At 43.6% G+C, this 17,858-nt stretch overlaps 1 protein-coding gene and 1 long non-coding RNA gene across 8 annotated transcripts in view; one reads left to right on the forward strand and one right to left on the reverse strand.

The window, feature by feature from the left end:
* Positions 1 to 12,681, reverse strand: part of IKZF3 (IKAROS family zinc finger 3) — a 186,655-nt gene extending 173,974 nt beyond the window's left edge. For both annotated transcript variants that reach the window (XM_068264161.1, XM_068264160.1), the window contains exon 1: positions 12,616 to 12,681. In XM_068264161.1, coding sequence (XP_068120262.1) covers positions 12,616 to 12,622 — 7 coding nt within the window. In that variant the 5' untranslated portion in view covers positions 12,623 to 12,681. The remainder of the gene's footprint in view (positions 1 to 12,615) is intronic.
* The window catches only part of LOC137542335 (uncharacterized), a 437,024-nt gene that overhangs the window by 58,272 nt on the left and 360,894 nt on the right, over positions 1 to 17,858 (forward strand). For 4 of the 6 annotated variants that reach the window (XR_011025401.1, XR_011025402.1, XR_011025407.1 and 1 more), the window contains exon 1: positions 12,785 to 12,910. The exons of 1 other annotated variant lie outside the window; for it this stretch is intronic. This is a non-coding gene — a long non-coding RNA (uncharacterized lncRNA). Of the gene's footprint in view, positions 1 to 12,784; positions 12,915 to 17,858 lie in introns of those variants that run through there. One more of the 6 variants, XR_011025403.1, reaches the window with a different exon arrangement.

Raw genomic sequence — 17,858 nt, forward strand, 5'->3', positions numbered from 1 at the left:
ACACTGCAAGCATAAATGTATATTAATAATACAGTAATTTGTGAGCTCCTCAGAGAAACAATTAGTAGAAAAAAAATTGTCTCATATTCCATCTTTTTTTTATATATTTTATATGTAATAAATTAACTGACTGCAAGCTACAGAACAGACATGAACTGTTACATTATCTGTAAATTGTGTTTTCATAGTTTCGTAATGATTTAATGTGTAGACAGGAACAAAGCCTCTATTAGTTTGCCTAGACCAGTGGTCCTCAAACTAAGGCCCGCGGGCCGAATGTGGCCCCCTAAGGCTTTCTTACCGGCCCCCCACACAGAAAATGTATTGCTTATAAATGCAGTCAGCTACATCTTTGAATATTGGTGGTCCACATATGGAATAGCAGTGCAGCACCCCCCATCCACATGGAAGCCAGAAAGCAGAAATTTTGCTGGTTTCCAATCAAATTCCACATCAGGTTACACTGCTGTCCAATTGGCTTGCAGATTGTCACCTGGGTATGCTTCACTGTCTGGTCCGCAAAGACTTCTACATCATTTTATGTTTACTCCGGCCCCCCAGCGGTCTGAAGTATGTTGACCCGGCCCTCAACCCAAAACGTTTGGGGACCCCTGGCCTAGACAGTACTGGTAAAGGCCTCGTTCACATCTGCTGCGCTGAAAAACGTGTTAAAGCGCAGGGTAAAAAACGCATGCGCTTGTGCGCGCTTTCGTCCGCGTTTCTGTGCGTTGCGCTGCGCTTCTTTAAAGCACGTTTTGCTTACTGTAGCAGCAGCAGTTGTCAATAAAACTTTGTTTTTGTATGTAAATGTATTTTTTTCTCCAATTAGGGGTAAAAAACGCATGCGCTTCTATGCGCTTGTACGCGCTTCTATGCGCTAAAAAAGCGGACCCATTCACTTGCATTGCTGTGCGCTTTCCAGCTCAACGCACAGAAATGCCTGCAACACTACGTTTCTGTAACGCTGCTCAGCGCAGCGCATAGATGTGAACCAGCTACATTTAGTTACATGGAAAAATCAATACCTTGCTGAACGCACAGGGCAGTGCGCTGTGAAAAGCGCACAGAAACGGCCCTGATGTGAACGAGGCCTATGATCTCAATGTGCTTTTAAATGGTTATGAACGAATGATCCATCATTCAGATGTCGATTAAAAATCCAAAGCACCACCGATGGCTTGAGGGAATGACAAACAAAGGATCCACAGCGGTGCTTCGACATTTTGGACGACATGATGGATCACTTTGGGAGATAATAGCTCATCATCAGCAGTGTGTACAAGGCAATGGACAATTTTTAAACGATGTGTCGGCAAAGTCTATGGCACTTCGCCTATCTCCTGCAACACATATATGGCACTTCGCGTACATCCTGCAATGTTTACTAATCCTGTTGGATGAGTATCGCTTGGCGTTTCAGCTGCAGTTTCCTACCGAAGTACACATCAAATCGATTACGACTATTATCTTTGACCGTGGAACAATTGTTCAATGGTCGTTTCACACTATCCTATCTTGCAGTGTGTACGTAGCTTAACTGTCCTAACTTCACACAAAACCATTTCCACTAACAGACACAAATAGTAGACAACCACTGACATTTATCAATTAAATCCCAACCTCTGCGGGGACATAATGGCCCATATGTAGAGAAGCTGGCGAACACTTCACCCTATACTACTTCCGGGTCGCTATGACCCAGAGTAGTACGGCTGCGCTGGCCCGGCGGTGCGCGTCTTAGATCATGCACCTGTTGTCGGGCACTTTGTCATGAGTGACATCACGCTCATGCGCAGAGAGTGCCCGGAAACAGGCGCGCGGTCTAGGACGTGCACCGCTGGGCCAGCGCAGCCGTACTACTCCGGGTCGCCCGCGAACAGTTCGGGCCATATCTACCCATATGCAATTAACTTTTTCTTCTGAGTTTTCTCCTACGAGATATATTCACAACGTGTTAATAACATGCCTTTTAAACCACCAGCAAGCAAGGAAATACTCTAAATACTATGTTTGGGTACTTTTTTTTTAACTGCAGAGTGCTGAAAAATTATTTTAAAAAGAAGTTGAAAAATTATCTCCTAGGAGAAAACTCAGTAGAAAAATCTAATTGAATATGGCCCAATATCTCAAGGACAAGTAAAGGGTAAAAACCTGTAATATTGACATACTGTGTATTGTATTCAGAGGGATGACTCAAATTCCTGCTATTAATAACTGTTTATACATAAGTGTTTAATACACTTTTAGATACATCTAATCAGGCTGTATGTGAAGAGAAGAACCGAGAGCCAAAATATAGTGTAGTAGGTTGTGATAATGGGAAAAATAAAGCAGAGTACAAAATTATACTCACAAACATGGGTTACCTCCAGGTAACCACTATATAAGCAGGTGAGGAGATTAGCCTGTCCTCACTCAGGATTAAGAAGTCGCTCTCTGTAGGCAGGAAAAAGATGGGGTATCCCCCTCCACCAAGGGTGGATATTCAATATGACAAGGACAGAGGCGCCAAAAGAATAAAATCAATACTTAAAAGGTTTAAAAATTGCTGTGGAGGCAGTGGTGGACTTACCTCCAGCAAGTAGACACAACAAACTGTGTGTTTAGAACAAGTTAGATTTATTGGTACACTCCGGGGGGCGGTCGCAACGCGTTTCGCAGGCAAAGCCCGCTTCCTCAGGCAATAATGAACGGAGTACACAACTGTGGACAAGAGGCATAGTTGGCATATATTCCCAGACATATACATAGATAAATATAATAAACAGAGCAGTTGAAATATGTACAAAGTAGGTAGAACAAATACATGGTGTCATCAGTGTAGCGCAGCAAATGTGGGGTGGGCTGAAATGGACACATATGTATACATATACATATATATATATATATATATATATATATATATATACACACACACATATATACACACATACCCACGTGCGCAACCGCACATGCTAGTATATATGGTGCTCAATGCTGGTATGGGTAGGGGAGTGGGGTATACTGTGAATGGTTAGGAGGTGGAGGGTATAGGGGGACTAACCGATTTTTAAGTGTGTGGGGATGTGTTTCGTTTTTTTGGGAGTAGGAACTGGATAGTATATAGGGGTTTCTAGGGGAAGTGTCGGGGTTAGTAGTCCCATGTAGTTTGAAAGGGAGATGCGGGGACAAATAATGGTGAACAGCGTTTTAAAAAATGAAATACTAGAGGTATGGGATATGTGGGGAAAGTGTGGGGGGGTTTTTATTGTTTCTTATGCCATTAAACACACTGTGAGGTGCGGGGGAGTAGCAGGAAGAGGGGAGGGATATGTTAGATCAGTGTCTGGTCCGTGCAGGACTCAGCTAAACATTATTAAATTGATCTGAGCAAGAGTAGTAAAATAAAATCCACTTACCAGCATTAGGTCCGGGTAACACCTGGCGCCTCGTTATCATGGTGTCCCGGACCTGCTGTTCAAATATGGCTCAATCGTGTATCTGAGCCTATCAGAGGGCGGGGGGCGGCTCCTAATTTTCGCCTCATTGATGCGTCCAAAGCGACCATCTAGTATGATCGCCCTGCGGGCGCTGTGTCTCGCCGTCATGTTTAGGGCGGAGACCTCCGGGCGGCGAAGGTATCCGAGTGACGTCATGCGTATATCCTGCGCATGCGCCCGATGTTATTTCGGCCATATTTAAATCTGGAAAAGTGGCCGGTGCGGCGGTTCTGACTGCTGTTAAAAAGTGAAGTGGGTTTTGGTATCAGAGGGTGATTAAATCAATTACTTGTCCTCATTTCAAACTAAAAAATATATAAGTGGGTTTAATATGTTTATTTATTATTTTAATGGCCTTACGGGGCCTTATGTTTCACATGTATCATATGGAATTGAAGTGGAGTTATGATGCCATCTAGTGGATGGTTTTAGGGAGCTGAATTTTTGTATAAAACCTGCTTCTTTTTACATTCAATAGACACAGTTGTGTATGTAAAATGTATAAACGTTATGTTACATAAATAAAATCATACCGGGGTTATTAAGAGCATTAAATAAATGGATATAAAAATATATAATAAAATAGGTCTGGATGGTACAGGGAATCAATACCATACCCCCTATAAGTGTGACAATAAAACAGGCCTTTGTATACAAAATTATCATTGACACAAAAAAGGGGAGAGAACATTAAAACATCACGACATTAAATAATGATAGTAGAACACCAAAAAGTACATATAAAGCCATAGTGACTACAAGAATGACAAAAGAGGCGACCGGTTAAAAATCAAGAGAAATTTTCTGTATGTTTGTACTTAATAGATTTTTTCAAGAATTTCGTTGAGGCCCTCCGGAACGAGGGTCCTCAACATTTGGATCCAGAACATTTCTCGCGCTCTAAGTTTGTTGAAAGCATCCGGTTGTGATTGATCTATACATTCGATGAGTGTAATCTGAAACAGAGTGGGGTCCTTATTGTGATGGGTGCCAAAGTGTCTAGATACACTGTGCAGGGCGAAGTTGTTAAGGATATTTCTTTTATGTTGTCCAATACGGGTACGTGCGAGTTGAGTAGTGCGGCCCACGTACTGAAGGTGACAAGGACAAGAAATAATGTAGATGACATACTTAGAGGTGCATGTTATATGGTTTCTGATAGGATATTGTAATGTAGTGGTGTTAGAGGTGTAAGTGGCTGTGGTTTGAATGAATGGACAAGCTTTGCATCTTGTATTGTTGCATGGTGTGCATCCTGGTCTGAGCTGTGTGTGTCGGGGTTGTTGGGATTCTTGTGTCATTGGTCTTTTGAAACGGCTGGGTGCCAGAAGGTTGCGTAAATTAGGAGCTCTTCTAAAAGTAATAGCTGGTGTCTGTGTGATGGTGGGTCTAAGAAATGGGTCCTGAAGTAGAATGTCCCATCTTTTTTTCAGAATGGAACGGATCTGGCTATGTTGAGCATTATATCTGGTAATGAAACGTGGGTGATTGTTAGTAGGCTGGTCTGAGGATATGGGTGTGGTATTAGGGACTGTGACTGATTTTGCTTTGAATTTAGCGTCCTTAATAAGTTTTTTGGGGTATTTACGGTCCTGAAATTTTTTTGTAAGTATTTCAGACTGGATTTCATAATCTTTGATGTCAGTACAGTTTCTACGGATCAGGCTGTGTTCTTCGGATTGTCAAAAGACCCATTTACATTTCAATATTAAAATAAAAGAGCTAAACCTGGAATGCATAAAACTCGAGAAGATTTTGCCAAGATTAAACTCTCCCATTTCACCACCGTACTGATTGTTAGTGATGGTCAATGGGATGGAAATCATTTCGAGTTGATGCAGGATTATGCAAATGTATGCAGCTTGAAAATGGACCAATCAAATTTTACCTCCGCAGGATTTGATTGGTTTATTCTCAAGCTACATACAAAATTTGCATACTGCTGCATCACCTCAAAATTATTTACATCTCATTGACCTTCCCTACAAAACAAAGCAGATTTGAAAGCAGTTATGAGAGGAGGCTTCTGCATCACAGGACTATAACATGTAATCAATGAAGGGGACTACATCATGCAATCAATGATAGGGACTACATGTCCCAGCATCCCAAGTAAACACCTGGGGTGTTAAACCTGCACTCAATAAACAGCATTGATAGCAATAATAGTATGCTAACAATAAATTAAAAATATAGATTTTTGTTCAAAAAAAAAAATATTTGAGTTGTAAAATATCCAAATGAGTTTGGTCAGTGTGGTACATTTTAGATCTTCAGCTGATAAGTGTACCCGAGGCGATATGTGATATGATGATAAACAGGCGAATGTACAGTACAAAAACATTAATAACCAGGCTGGTTTACTTGTTTTATTGAAAGAGTTAATTTCTAGGCATGGAAGTGACAGCTTCTGTCCTGTCAGTACCTTTTCATATCGTAAATATCACTGATAAGCAAACTACCACCATAAAAGTTTTCCTGGCAGAATGCAACTTCTGAGGGCAGGGAGAGATAAAATACATGAACCATGGACCTTGCTCTAACTCTTGGACACTTAATAGGCTGCAACAGCCTTTACCCCCCCTTAAGGACCAACGCTTATTACAGAGATCTGTGCTGGGTGGGCTCTACAGCCCCCAGCACAGATCAAACATTAGGCAGAGCGACCAGCTCGCCCCCCTTTTTTCCCCACTAGGGGGATGATGTGTTGGGGTGGTCTGATCGCTCCTGCCTGCGTGTGGCTGGCGGGGGGGGGGGGCACCTCAAAGCTCCCTCCACCGCAGGATTCCCCCTCTCCCTCTCCTCCCTCCCTGCCCCGGAGATCGGAGGCTGCACAGGAACGGATCTGTCCTGTGCAACCTCTAACAGGCTCCTGCCTGTCATGTGACAGCGATCCCCAGCCGCTGATTGGCCGGGGATCGCTGATCTGGTACAACGCTGCTGCTGTTAGCAGCGTTGTACAAATGTAAACAAAGCGGATTATTTCCGCTTGTGTTTACATTTAGCCTGCGAGCCGCGATCGGCGGTCCGTAGGCTATTCACGGAGCCCCCCGCCGTGAATTGACAGGAAGCAGCCGCTCACGCGAGCGGCTGTTTCCTGATTAATTAGCCTGCAGCCGGCGACGCAGATCTGCGTCGCTGGTCCTGCATCTACCACTTTGCCGACGCGCGGTATGAGTGCGCAGTCGGCAAGTGGTTAAGAGTAGGAGGATAATTCTAATTGTTTATCTCACCAGTTTATTTCCACCTTAACAATCTTTACAGAAAATTTAAAGTGTTTTTGTTTACCTATTTATAAATCAATTTCTTATTTCTAACACTATCAAAGATATTCTGCAACATACGTACTCCTATGCTTAACGGTTATTCATTTTTTCCATCAGGGAAGGATGTAATTGTACTAAATGTTTAACCCATTAGGCGTAGCTCCAAAAGCAATGAGCAACAGTTCCTGGGTCGCTGCTTTGTGGTGTCCTGGTGTGAAATCTGACAATGCTGTGTAATGAGTGACGCGTTCGATTAAAATACAGAATTCTCTTTAGTTGAACCCACTGTTGAGAGAGGTCGCAAGCCAGAGAACTGCTGATGCATTTTGTTATATGAAAACCCAAGCAGCTTTGCAAACGGAATAACATGGCTGCATTCTAAAGTAAAACTTTTTTCGCTCCGAATCCACAGAGTTTCCCAGCAGGCAAATCGCGCGGGGAAACTCTGCCATAGGAAACTATAGCGCCACCTACTGAATCACTTACCCTAGTGATTCGGCCGACACTTATGGAAATATAGGGAAATTCCCCTTCAAGGATCCGTTACACTACAAATATTTACCCGTAGTATGCAACCATACTGATCATCTCATAAAGGGTGCTTTTGATAATGTAGTTTTATACACAACCAGTTTTACAAACTGCTAATACTAAATAAAAATGAATTGGTATAACATGTATATCAATTTATAAGCATAGTTTATTAATTGCAAAAAGTTAATAGAAAACACAAACAAAATTTGATTTAAAAAGGGCAAGTTGCGGGGCCCAGGATTCGCATACCTGGGTGATGATACATATCCTATACACGCGGCTGCGTGCTTGGGCTGCGGCCGACACTGCCTACAGTTTTCGCGCGGGAGACTGCGAATCCCATAGCCGTGCATGGTATGGCTTCTGGGATTCGCCTGCGTTCCCGCAGACCCGGAAGTGCCGCCGCGCGTCTCACTATCGCGTGCGGCACGAGTGGAAATGGGCCCTAAAGCCAGGGTCACAGTGGTCAGTTGCGTAGCACAATAATTCTGCATGTGGACTCACTGCCCATACAACACATTGTTATATCTCGCTGCAGATTTTGTGTTAGTCTATGTCCACTCTACATTGCAGGTCCCACTCATAACACATGCATTATGGGACTGACTACTGTGAACCCAGCCTGGAAGCTGGCAAACAATCTGTGTTTGGACAAGCAGGTAGTTACTAATCAGTTGAAGTAAATGTAAAATCAGATGTAAAATTAAAAATGTTGTATCTATCTGTCCTTCTGAATAGCTCCCTACTTTGTCTATAGACTTAGCAGAGCTCAGAATGCATCAATTCCTTGCAGTTCCCCGCTACGCTTCTGACAATGGAAAAGAATAGGAATAAAGCGGTCATTTTCATATGTGGAGTACCTGATTACTATAGCAGGCAATGGTTCTACAGTGCTTAAAGCAAACCTGCTGCGAGAATAAACGGATGAGATAATGTTGTATGTGCAGTACAGCTAACGAAAAGAACAAATAGAAATAAAAGAAATATACCATTAGTAGCAAAGGAAAAAAAAAAGTCTCAAGTTGTTTTCCAGTACAGGAAGAGTTAAAAAAAACTTTAGCTGTTATCTAGGCAAATGAGCATCTCCGAGCTCTTCAACCCACTGGGTCAATACAGTCCTGTAGCACTTAAACAGCCAAGAAACAGTGAGAGACAGCTTGAGATGAGGGTTTACTGCGGGAAAGTTCAAAGGGTCATTATTTATGCCTTGTTTTATAACTTAAAAGACAGAGTATGGTTTCTAAACTGCAAATATGACAGAAAAATGTAATGTTATACATCTTTTCTTTGCTTCTTATGTTCTATTTGTTATCTATACTACACATACAATTAATTATATTATCATACTTTTTTTCCCCAGGTCTGCTTTAACAAGTAAAAAATATGTTAAACAATATAGAGTGCAAACAATCAGTCAAATCTACAGTTAGGAGGAAAAAAATAATTTTCTGGGACAATGCTGTCCAATCTGTGTAATTGTGAATTATACACACTGCAAACAGCAAAGCTTTCCACAAAATATTTTCATACAAAGTGAAAGTCAGTCCTAAATGCGCGAAGTTAAGGGGGAAGAGATGATGTTGCACAAATGCATTAAGGTAAGTTCACACTTGTGCTCATGTCAAATGACGACAAAAACTGCTAGTCACATAGTACAGTAATGTCAGTCTTAAGCCTCATCTACACGCGTAGATGAGGCAGCGATGTGGCTTATGAATCGAGCCGCATCAGCGATGTGGTTTATCAATCGAGCCGCTGCTGCGGCTCGATTGATAAGATCCGACAGGTCGGATCTTGCTACCGCCGATTTCCTGCTCGTTCCCCGCGAGGGGACAATGGCAGGGAATCGAGCGGAAGATAAGCGGCGCGGGGACGAGCGGGGATGCGGTGGGGACGCGGAAGAGGCGATCCGGAGGCTAATCGAGCCGCCGGATCAGAGCCTCATCTACGCGTGTAGATGAGGCTTTAGGGACACCTTGGCCCATATTCAATTAACTTTTTCACCTGAGTTATCTCCTAAGAGATAACTTTCGTCTTCTCTTTAAACTACCTTTTCAGCATTTTACAATTGAAAAAGTACCCAAAAGTTGGCGAAAAAAGAGCTATCAAATTTATTTTGAGTGTTACCTTCCTTGCTGGTATAAACAAAAGGTGACACCAAGAGCCCAATATAGTGTAGTATTTTCTGGAATAGTGGGATTGGTATAAGAGTAATATAGATATACTCACAAATCAGGGTTACCTCCAAGGTAACCACTGTATAGGCAGGTGGGAAGATTTTCCTGCCCCCAATCAGGATTAAGAACTCGCTCTCTGTAGATCGGAAAAGAAAGGGGGGATCTCCCTCCACCAAGGGTGGATACAAGACTACGTAGTGAACAGAGGCGCCAGAAGAGTAAAAACAATATTTAAAATATTAAAAATTGCTTGGGAGGCAGTGGTGGATTTACCTCCTTTATGCAGACACAAAAGACTGGATTAATCAGAATAACAATTTATTGGCATACTCCACGATAGGCTGCAACGCGTTTCGCAGGATAAAACTCTCTTCCTCAGGCAGTAAAAATAGGGGAGCATACAACAGTGAATGGTCAAAGTCACGCCAGGCACCTCTGTGTTGGTGGCTTGAAAGGTATTTTATGAGAGGTTGTGATAATATCTCCTGGGAGAAAAAGTGAATTACATATGGGCCCTTCTACAATTCACTTTTTTCAAAGTTTTCTCCTAGGAGATAATTTGTCATCTTCTGTTTTCAGCACTCTGCCATTGAGAAAGTGCTGAACGGTAGGTAAAAAAAAGTACTGTCACAATTATTCTGAGTATTTTCTTGCTTTCTGGTGGGTTAAAATGCATTTTATTGGCAAAGGGCCATATGCAATTCTCTTTTTCTCCAGGGTGAAATTTGTAAACTTGTCAATAAAGCTACCAAAAAGCTAGGAAAAAAGCTCCATTATTTTGATTGTCCTTTTTCACCTACTTGTTGGTACTTTTTTAGTTTCAAAATGCTGGAAAGTCATTTTAAATTGAAGATGAAAACTTATCTCCTAGGAGAAAACTCAGGGGAAAAAGGGAATTGCATATGGGCCAAGGTGAGGAAATCTCACCTAGGAGAAAACATGAATTGCATATGGCCCATTGAGTTTTCCACTGTGAGCGCCAAACACTAGAAAAGGTTCAGCCAAATACTTCCTACAATTTACCAAGTGATCCCAAAGACTCCTGACCTTACTCAAAACATGCCCAAACATGGGGAAAAAAGAGGCGCGGGCAACATTTTTTTAACACGCAGCCAACTACAGTATACATTACTCCTGAATGCCAATGTAACCCTCCTTACTAAAATACATGGAAACGTGTGAATGTGCTGCAATGTTAATAACCAAATATAAGTGCTATTGAAGATGTCAGTATTATATAAATACTAAATAATAATATAATATTACTACAGGTAAAAAAAAAAAAAGAAAAGTCAAGGGCAAGCCTGAAAGATCGAAAATGAGCAGGCAGCAACAAGGTAACGATAGACCGTCCGATTGTTATTATTGATCAGAAACGATCATTTGGGCCCATCAACAGAGGAAAATGATAAGTACAGGTAGTCCCTGGTTAGCAAACAGGATAGGGACTGTAGGTTTGTTCTTAACCTGAACCCATTCTTACGCTGGAACACTGTGCCATCTCTGTCCCCTGTACCTCCTCTGTGGTCCCAATCTGTGTCACCTATGTTCCCTCAGTGTCCCCTGCTGTACTACCCCTGCCTCCACTGTGTCCCTCTGTACCACCTCTGCCTCTTTGTGCCTCTTTATGTCCTAGTGATGATAGCAATGTGCTAATTTCACTTATGGAAAATGTAATGTAAAGTTTTGCAATTACAAATATATGTGATTACGATTTTGAAAATGCATTTATGGAATTTACCCAAACTGCCAGAGGGTCCCAGCGCTGGATTACAGGTTTGCTATAAAATGTATATGCAGAACTCGTTATATAAGTACAGTCTGCCGCATCAAAATGTCATATTACACAGTTTAAAAAAAAAATTTTCTTGTAGTTTTTGAGAAAATAAATTTTAAAAAATTCAAAGGGCTAACTGAATTTTTTTTTTTTTTACTTGTGCTGCCTGAATCACTGAATTTGGTCTGTCCGTAATAGCAGATCGTTCTTAAATCGAGGACTACCTGTTATCTGACCAGACTAAAAGAACTTTTCCGAAATTCTGACGGAACGATCAGATCTGTATCATTCGTATCGTTTCTTTGCATATCTCCAGTCTTACAGTAAATTACTCTCAACTATATCAATATCTGAAAAAAAAAATCTATATATACTTTATAATGGTGGCCATACATGGCACAATTTTTTTCAGACAATCTTACCATTTCTATATAGTATAAGGGTAAATTGAGTGAATATACTGAAAGGATAATTTAGGCAGTTCCCTTATATTACATAGAAATGGTAAGATTGTATGAAAAAATTGTACCATGTATGGCCACCATAAGACACATCACACTACACTCTTGGTTTAAGAACAAGTGATTCTCCAGGACATGACTAGGGTGGCTAAGGTTCATACACAATTCAGGGAATATTTCCGCTAAACTAAGGAACGCTTTATGAACGCAGAGTACATCTCTCCATAATGCTGACAAACCTCAAAACATTGCTGAATATAGAAATATGTATAAAGAAGAAATAAAAAAAAAAGTGGTATTAGGGAATAGAAAAGCAACATAAAAAATAATTATTTCAAATGCTGTCTAATAAGTTTGTGCTTTAGAAGTCAATTCTAATAATTATGTTTGTAATCATTCATAGACATAATTCATTACTTAATATTGACCCTTTACATCCTAGTGCTTCTGTATAAATACCTTGGTGCCTTATCTATAAACAAAAAAGGGTGTTCTGTACAACTCTGTTCTAGCTTCCTCACACACTTCTCAATACATTCTATTTATTTATACTCTGTTGTGCCCGTTATAAACTTTCAGCTGTGCAAATGTTTGACTGTTTTACAACAACAATAATAATTATATACATCACTTTGGAAGATGCTGACATGATGGATAGCAGTATTATATAGCATACGATTTATAAATATTAAATACTAATATTTTGATTTAATTGCACAAATAGGTATTGTTGTATGCTTTTCAGTACTTTCATTCGTAAGTTATAAAACTAAAATGTGATTAAAAAAATAAAAATAAAATTCATCTGTAATATCCTGCACTGTATGACTATCATTAGCGCAGCCATGGGGGATCCCTCCGCTGTGAGACGCCCCAGCAGCTCTCACAGCAGCGCGCCGAGGGACAGCGGCGTCGTCTCACCTGTCATCCTGCTGCAGCTGCTTCCCTCCGATTCCCCGGCTGTCCTGCTCTCCACGTGCCTCTCCCTCTGCTGCGCAGCCTCCACAGTACCAGGCGGGCGGGAGACTCCAAGTAAGAAGCCATTTCCGGAGGGGATGCGCCGCGGTGACGTCACGCGCACGGGGAGTGGTGGTGGAAAGATGTGGTTTGCTCTGCTCCGTCCTGAGTTGGTGCAGTGCTGCTGGAAGTTTCAGTAGTTTGCAGACTTTCGTGACTTACTTTCACAGCGTTCCTTCAAAGTCTTGCTGTCTCGTGTGTATGTCAGTGTAAAGTTGTTGTTTTTTTTTTCTTGCTACCCAGATGACTTGACAGTCAGTTTTGTGCATGATGTGATAATTGCAGCCTGTATACAGTGACCTGATGTCCCATGTGTATCAGGGCAGTCTCCCCCACCTGGAGCCAGGTATAGGTGCCTGCTGTATAGGTTAGCCAGGTCTAGTTGCAACCAGTATGGGTAGCCAGCTATAGATCCCCCCCCTCCCCACCACAGGTAACCAAGCCAGGCATAGGTGCCCCAGTATAGGTTAGCCAGGTAGTGCCCCCAATTTAGGTAGCCAGTACAGTTGCACCCAGTATAGCGCCCCTGGTATAGGTAGGTGCCCCCAGTATAGGTTAAATAGGTAGATGCCTCCAGTATAGGTTAGATAGGTGCCCCCAGTATAGGTTAGATAGGTGCCCCCAGTATAAGGTAGGTAGGTGCCCCCAGTATAAGGTAGGTAGGTGCCCCCAGTATAGGTTAGGTAGGTGCCTGCAGTATAGGTCAGGTAGGTGTCCCCTCCCCATAATGGAGGAGGGAGGGCGGACCGACTTCTCTCTCCCTGGGGCCGCCCTCCGCGCACCCCTCCTCCACCGCTGAGTTAGTGCAACAGCAAGCGTTCAATAGAGCAACTCACCTTCCTGCCGTTCCAGTCGCTGCTGACTTGTCGCTGGTCTCTGCATAGACGTGTATACACACTCTACTTCCTGTTTAGCAGGAAGTAGAGTGTGTATATGCGGCTATATAGAGAAGATCAGCGGCTAGTGATTGGCGATTGGAACGGCAGGAAGGTGAGTTGCTCTATTGAATGCTTCCTGCTGCACTAACGCTGCAGTGGAGGGGGAGGGCGGCCCCAGGCAGAGGAAGGGGGGGAGAAGTCAGGCCGCCCTCCCCGCAGCTGCGGCTCACCGCTCCATCACGGCGCCCCCCTCCCTCCGCGCTCAGGGCGGCCTGCACGTCCCTAGAAACAAGGCTGACGTACCAGAATTAAAGGGAAACTGAGGAGACGGCGAGGGATGAGCAGCCTTAAAGGAAGCATCAGGCAATGTATAGAAAATTAGATCTAATTACCAGGGCTTCCTCCAGCCCCTGGCAGCCGATATGTCCCTCGCCACAGCTCCGGGGTCCCCTCCGTTGGAAATGCCGACCTCGCCAGGTCGGCATCTTCTGCGCGAGCCTTGAGAACCTGGCAGGGTCTGCATCTCCAACGGGAGGAGACACTGGATCTGCGGCAAGGGGCATATCGGCTGCCAGGGGCTGGAGGAAGCCTCGGGTAAGTAGATCTTTTTCTATATATTACCTGATGCTTCCTTTAAGGGGGCTTAAGGAAGCCCCAGGAAAGTATGGTACCTGAGTCGCTTCTCATCTCAGGTACACTTTAACCGAAATGTAACTGAAAGGACAACTGATGTGCAGTCCAGTGTCCATGTTTCCCTATGGCTTCTTTCACACTATATGCTGAAAAACTGAAGCTTTTTCACAGTGCACTACTATGAATAAAAAACACAGTAAAGGATACCTTAGCGCAATGTTAAATTAAAAAGTCCCTCGCGGTACTGCCTACCGGCCCCACAAACTTACTTCCTGGTTGGAGGAGTCACAGCTGACTGCGCAGGCGCTGCCTGGGAGCGCTCTGCACAGGCGTCAGCCCACTAAACATTCCTGCTCCCCCCGTTTTTTTTAACTTTCACTAAAGTATCCTTTAAAATGCAATGAATTAAGTGTTTGAGGGCCCTAATCTGGAAAAATGTGTGTTCAGCAGAAAACCTCTCCCTGCCCTATATATACATTCATCTAAAGAATTATCAGGAACACCATACTACTACGGTGTTTGACCCCCTTTCGCCTTCAGAACTGCCTTAATTTTATGTGGCATTGATTCAAAAAGGTGCTGAAAGCATTCTTTAGAAATGTTGGCCCATATTGATAAGATAGCATCTTGCAGTTGATGGAGATTTGTGGGATGCACATCCAGGGCACGAAGCTCCCGTTCCATCACATCCCAAAAATGCTCTATTGGGTTGAGATCTGGTGACTGTGAGGACCATTTTAGTACATTGAACTCATTGTCATGTTTAAGAAACCAATTTGAAATGTTTCGAACTATGTGACATGGTGCATTATCCTGCTGGAAGTAGCCATCAGAGGATGGGTACATGGTGGTCATGAAGGGATGGACATGGTCAGAAACAATGCTCAGGTAGCCCGTGGCATTTAAACGATGCCCAATTGGCCTAAAGTGTGCCAAGAAAACATCCCCTACCATTACATTAACACCACCACCAGCCGACACAGTGGTAACGAGGCATGATGGATCCATGTTCCAGTGTTCTCCCCAGAATTTTTTCCCAGCCGGGTGGCATGAAATAGTAGCCGGGTGGCATGAAAAACCAGCCGGGTGGGACGAGATGAAAATGCAGGGCAACTCTGCTTACAGCATAGGAGGAGGTGAGGAGGTGAGCCGATGACAGCCGGGTGGTCACCAAATCTAGCCGGGTGGAGCACCCGGCTAAAAGAGCCTGGGGAGAACACTGATGTTCTCATTCTGTTAATGCCAAATTCTGACATCTATCGAGACTCCTCAGACCAGGCAACATTTTTCCAGTCTTCAACTGTCCAGTTTTGGTGAGCTTGTGCAAATTGTAGCCTCTTTTTCCTATTTGTAGTGGAGATTAGTGGTACCCGGTGGGGTCTTCTGCTGTTGTAGCCCATCCGCCTCAAGGTTGTGCATGTTGTGGCTTCACAAATGCTTTGCTGTATACCTTGGTTGTAAAGAGTGGTTATTTCAGTCAATGTTGCTCTTTTATCAGCTTGAATCAGTCGGCCCATTCTCCTCTGACCTCTAGCATCAACAAGGCATTTTCACTCACAGGACGGCCGCATACTGGATGTGTTTCCCTTTTCACACCATTCTTTGTAAACCCTAGAAATGGTTGTGCATGAAAATCCCAGTAACTGAGCAGATTGTGAAATACTCACCTTTCTTTCCCATTCTGACATTCAGTTTGGAGTTCAGAAGAATGTCTTGACCAGGACCACACCCCTAAATGCATTCAAGCATCTGCCATGTGATTGGTTAATGAGATAATTGCATAAATGAGAAATTGAACAGGTGTTCCTAATAATCCTTTAGGTGTGTGTATATTTTTCAATGTTAATCTGTGTTGGTATGTAATATATCCTATGCCCACCTCCTGACATTGGCCCACTTGCCACCTCTGCTCCCCCAGGTCGGGCCCTGAAAAATCGGGTCATTGTAACCCTGCATGCAAATTATATGAATCTTGGAATCTAAAAACAGGAAATTCATAATGTTGCACTGAATATAAAGCCTTGTACACCTGTACGAGGCATGTCACCTGATCCCTTGGGTGAGAGCCTGGGCTGTACAGACTTATTGCTAGCCTGCAGGGTAGTGACCTGTTCTGTTCTCATTGTGGGGAGTGGCACAGAAGTGATGTTACATGGTGGGGAGGGCAATGCTCCCGTCCGAAGCAATCCACCTGGTGCCGCCAATAGGGACTGCTGTGTACATGCTGGAGTCTCGGCTGGGCTTCATCTAACGCAGGGGTGTCAAACTAAAATTCAAAGTGGGCTAAAATTGAACTTTGAGACCAAGCCGTGTGCCAACCTCAATGTCTAGTGGCCACTTTCCCTTATAAAGTTCCCTGGTGTCTAGTGGCCCTCCTCCCTTCCCTTTACAGTTCCTGGCTGTCTAATGTCTCTTCACTCCCCCTTACACTTCCCAGCTGTCTATTGACCACTCTCCCTTGCCTATACAGCTCCCTGGTGTCTAGCACTTTCCCCCTCCCTCCTCCATATGGCTTCCCTCATGATCTAGGGCTTTACCTCCAATATAGCATCCCTGGTGGTCTAGAGTGGGCCAAACATAATGCAAAGTGGGGAAACCACTTGGGGGCCAAATTTGATGGTTCTGAGGGCCAGACATGTATGATCTAGCGTGTGTACGGGCCTTAAAGGGGGAACCTAAAGCGAGAAGGATATAGAGGCTGCCATATTTATTTCCTTTTAAACAATGCATATTACCTGGCAGCCCTGCTGATCCACTGCCTCTAATACTTTTAGCCATAGCCCCTGAACAAGCATGCAGCAGATCAGATGTTTCAGACATTGTCAGATCTGACAAGATTATCTGCATGCTTGTCTCTGGTGGGATTCAGACACTACTGCAGCCAAATAGATCAGCAAGACTGCCAGGCAACTGGTATTGTTTAAAAGGAAATAAATATGGCAGCCTCCAACTATCTCTCACTTCAGTCATTCTTTGAAGAATGACGCAAATACCCTCCTGGACAGCAGCAAGTGGAGTGTCAGAGGTAAGGATGAGCAAGGTTAGTTTAGCGAAACCTGAAACTGTCCCATCGTGTACTCAGGGGCGTAGCAACAGGGGTTGCAGAGGTTGCGACCGCATCGGGGCCCTTAAGCCAGAAGGGCCCGCCCTCAACTACAATATTAGCTCTCTATTGGTCCTGTGCTCATAATAATCACTTCTATAGACACTTTGATTAGTGGTAATCATTAACAAACCGTTCCTCATCCCCTTCTTGCACCTCTGACTCTGTAGTTGCCATTGGCAGGTTTTAGTGTGCCTTATCAATTGTTCTGTATAGAGTGCTTGGGGGCCCCATTGTAAGACTTGCATCGGGGCCCACAGCTCCTTAGCTACGCCACTGCGTGTACAGTGGATGCGGGCTGCAGCAGAAGTGGCTAACTCGCTTATGTTGCCCCCTGCTGATGCGCTGCATGGCGCTCTCTGAGCGAGAGAAAGTCCGATGCGAGAGTACAGTATCAGTAAATGTAATTTTGGACCTTTTTACCCATAAACTTATTGATGCTTTTATCATTCCTGATGCTTTACCCTAAACTCCCGCCAACATTTACCCCTCCCCGACGCCTAACCCCTACCACTCCTTCCTGATGCCAAACT

This window comes from Hyperolius riggenbachi, chromosome 12 (assembly GCF_040937935.1).
Source record: "Hyperolius riggenbachi isolate aHypRig1 chromosome 12, aHypRig1.pri, whole genome shotgun sequence".
Taxonomy (NCBI): Eukaryota; Metazoa; Chordata; class Amphibia; order Anura; family Hyperoliidae; genus Hyperolius; species Hyperolius riggenbachi.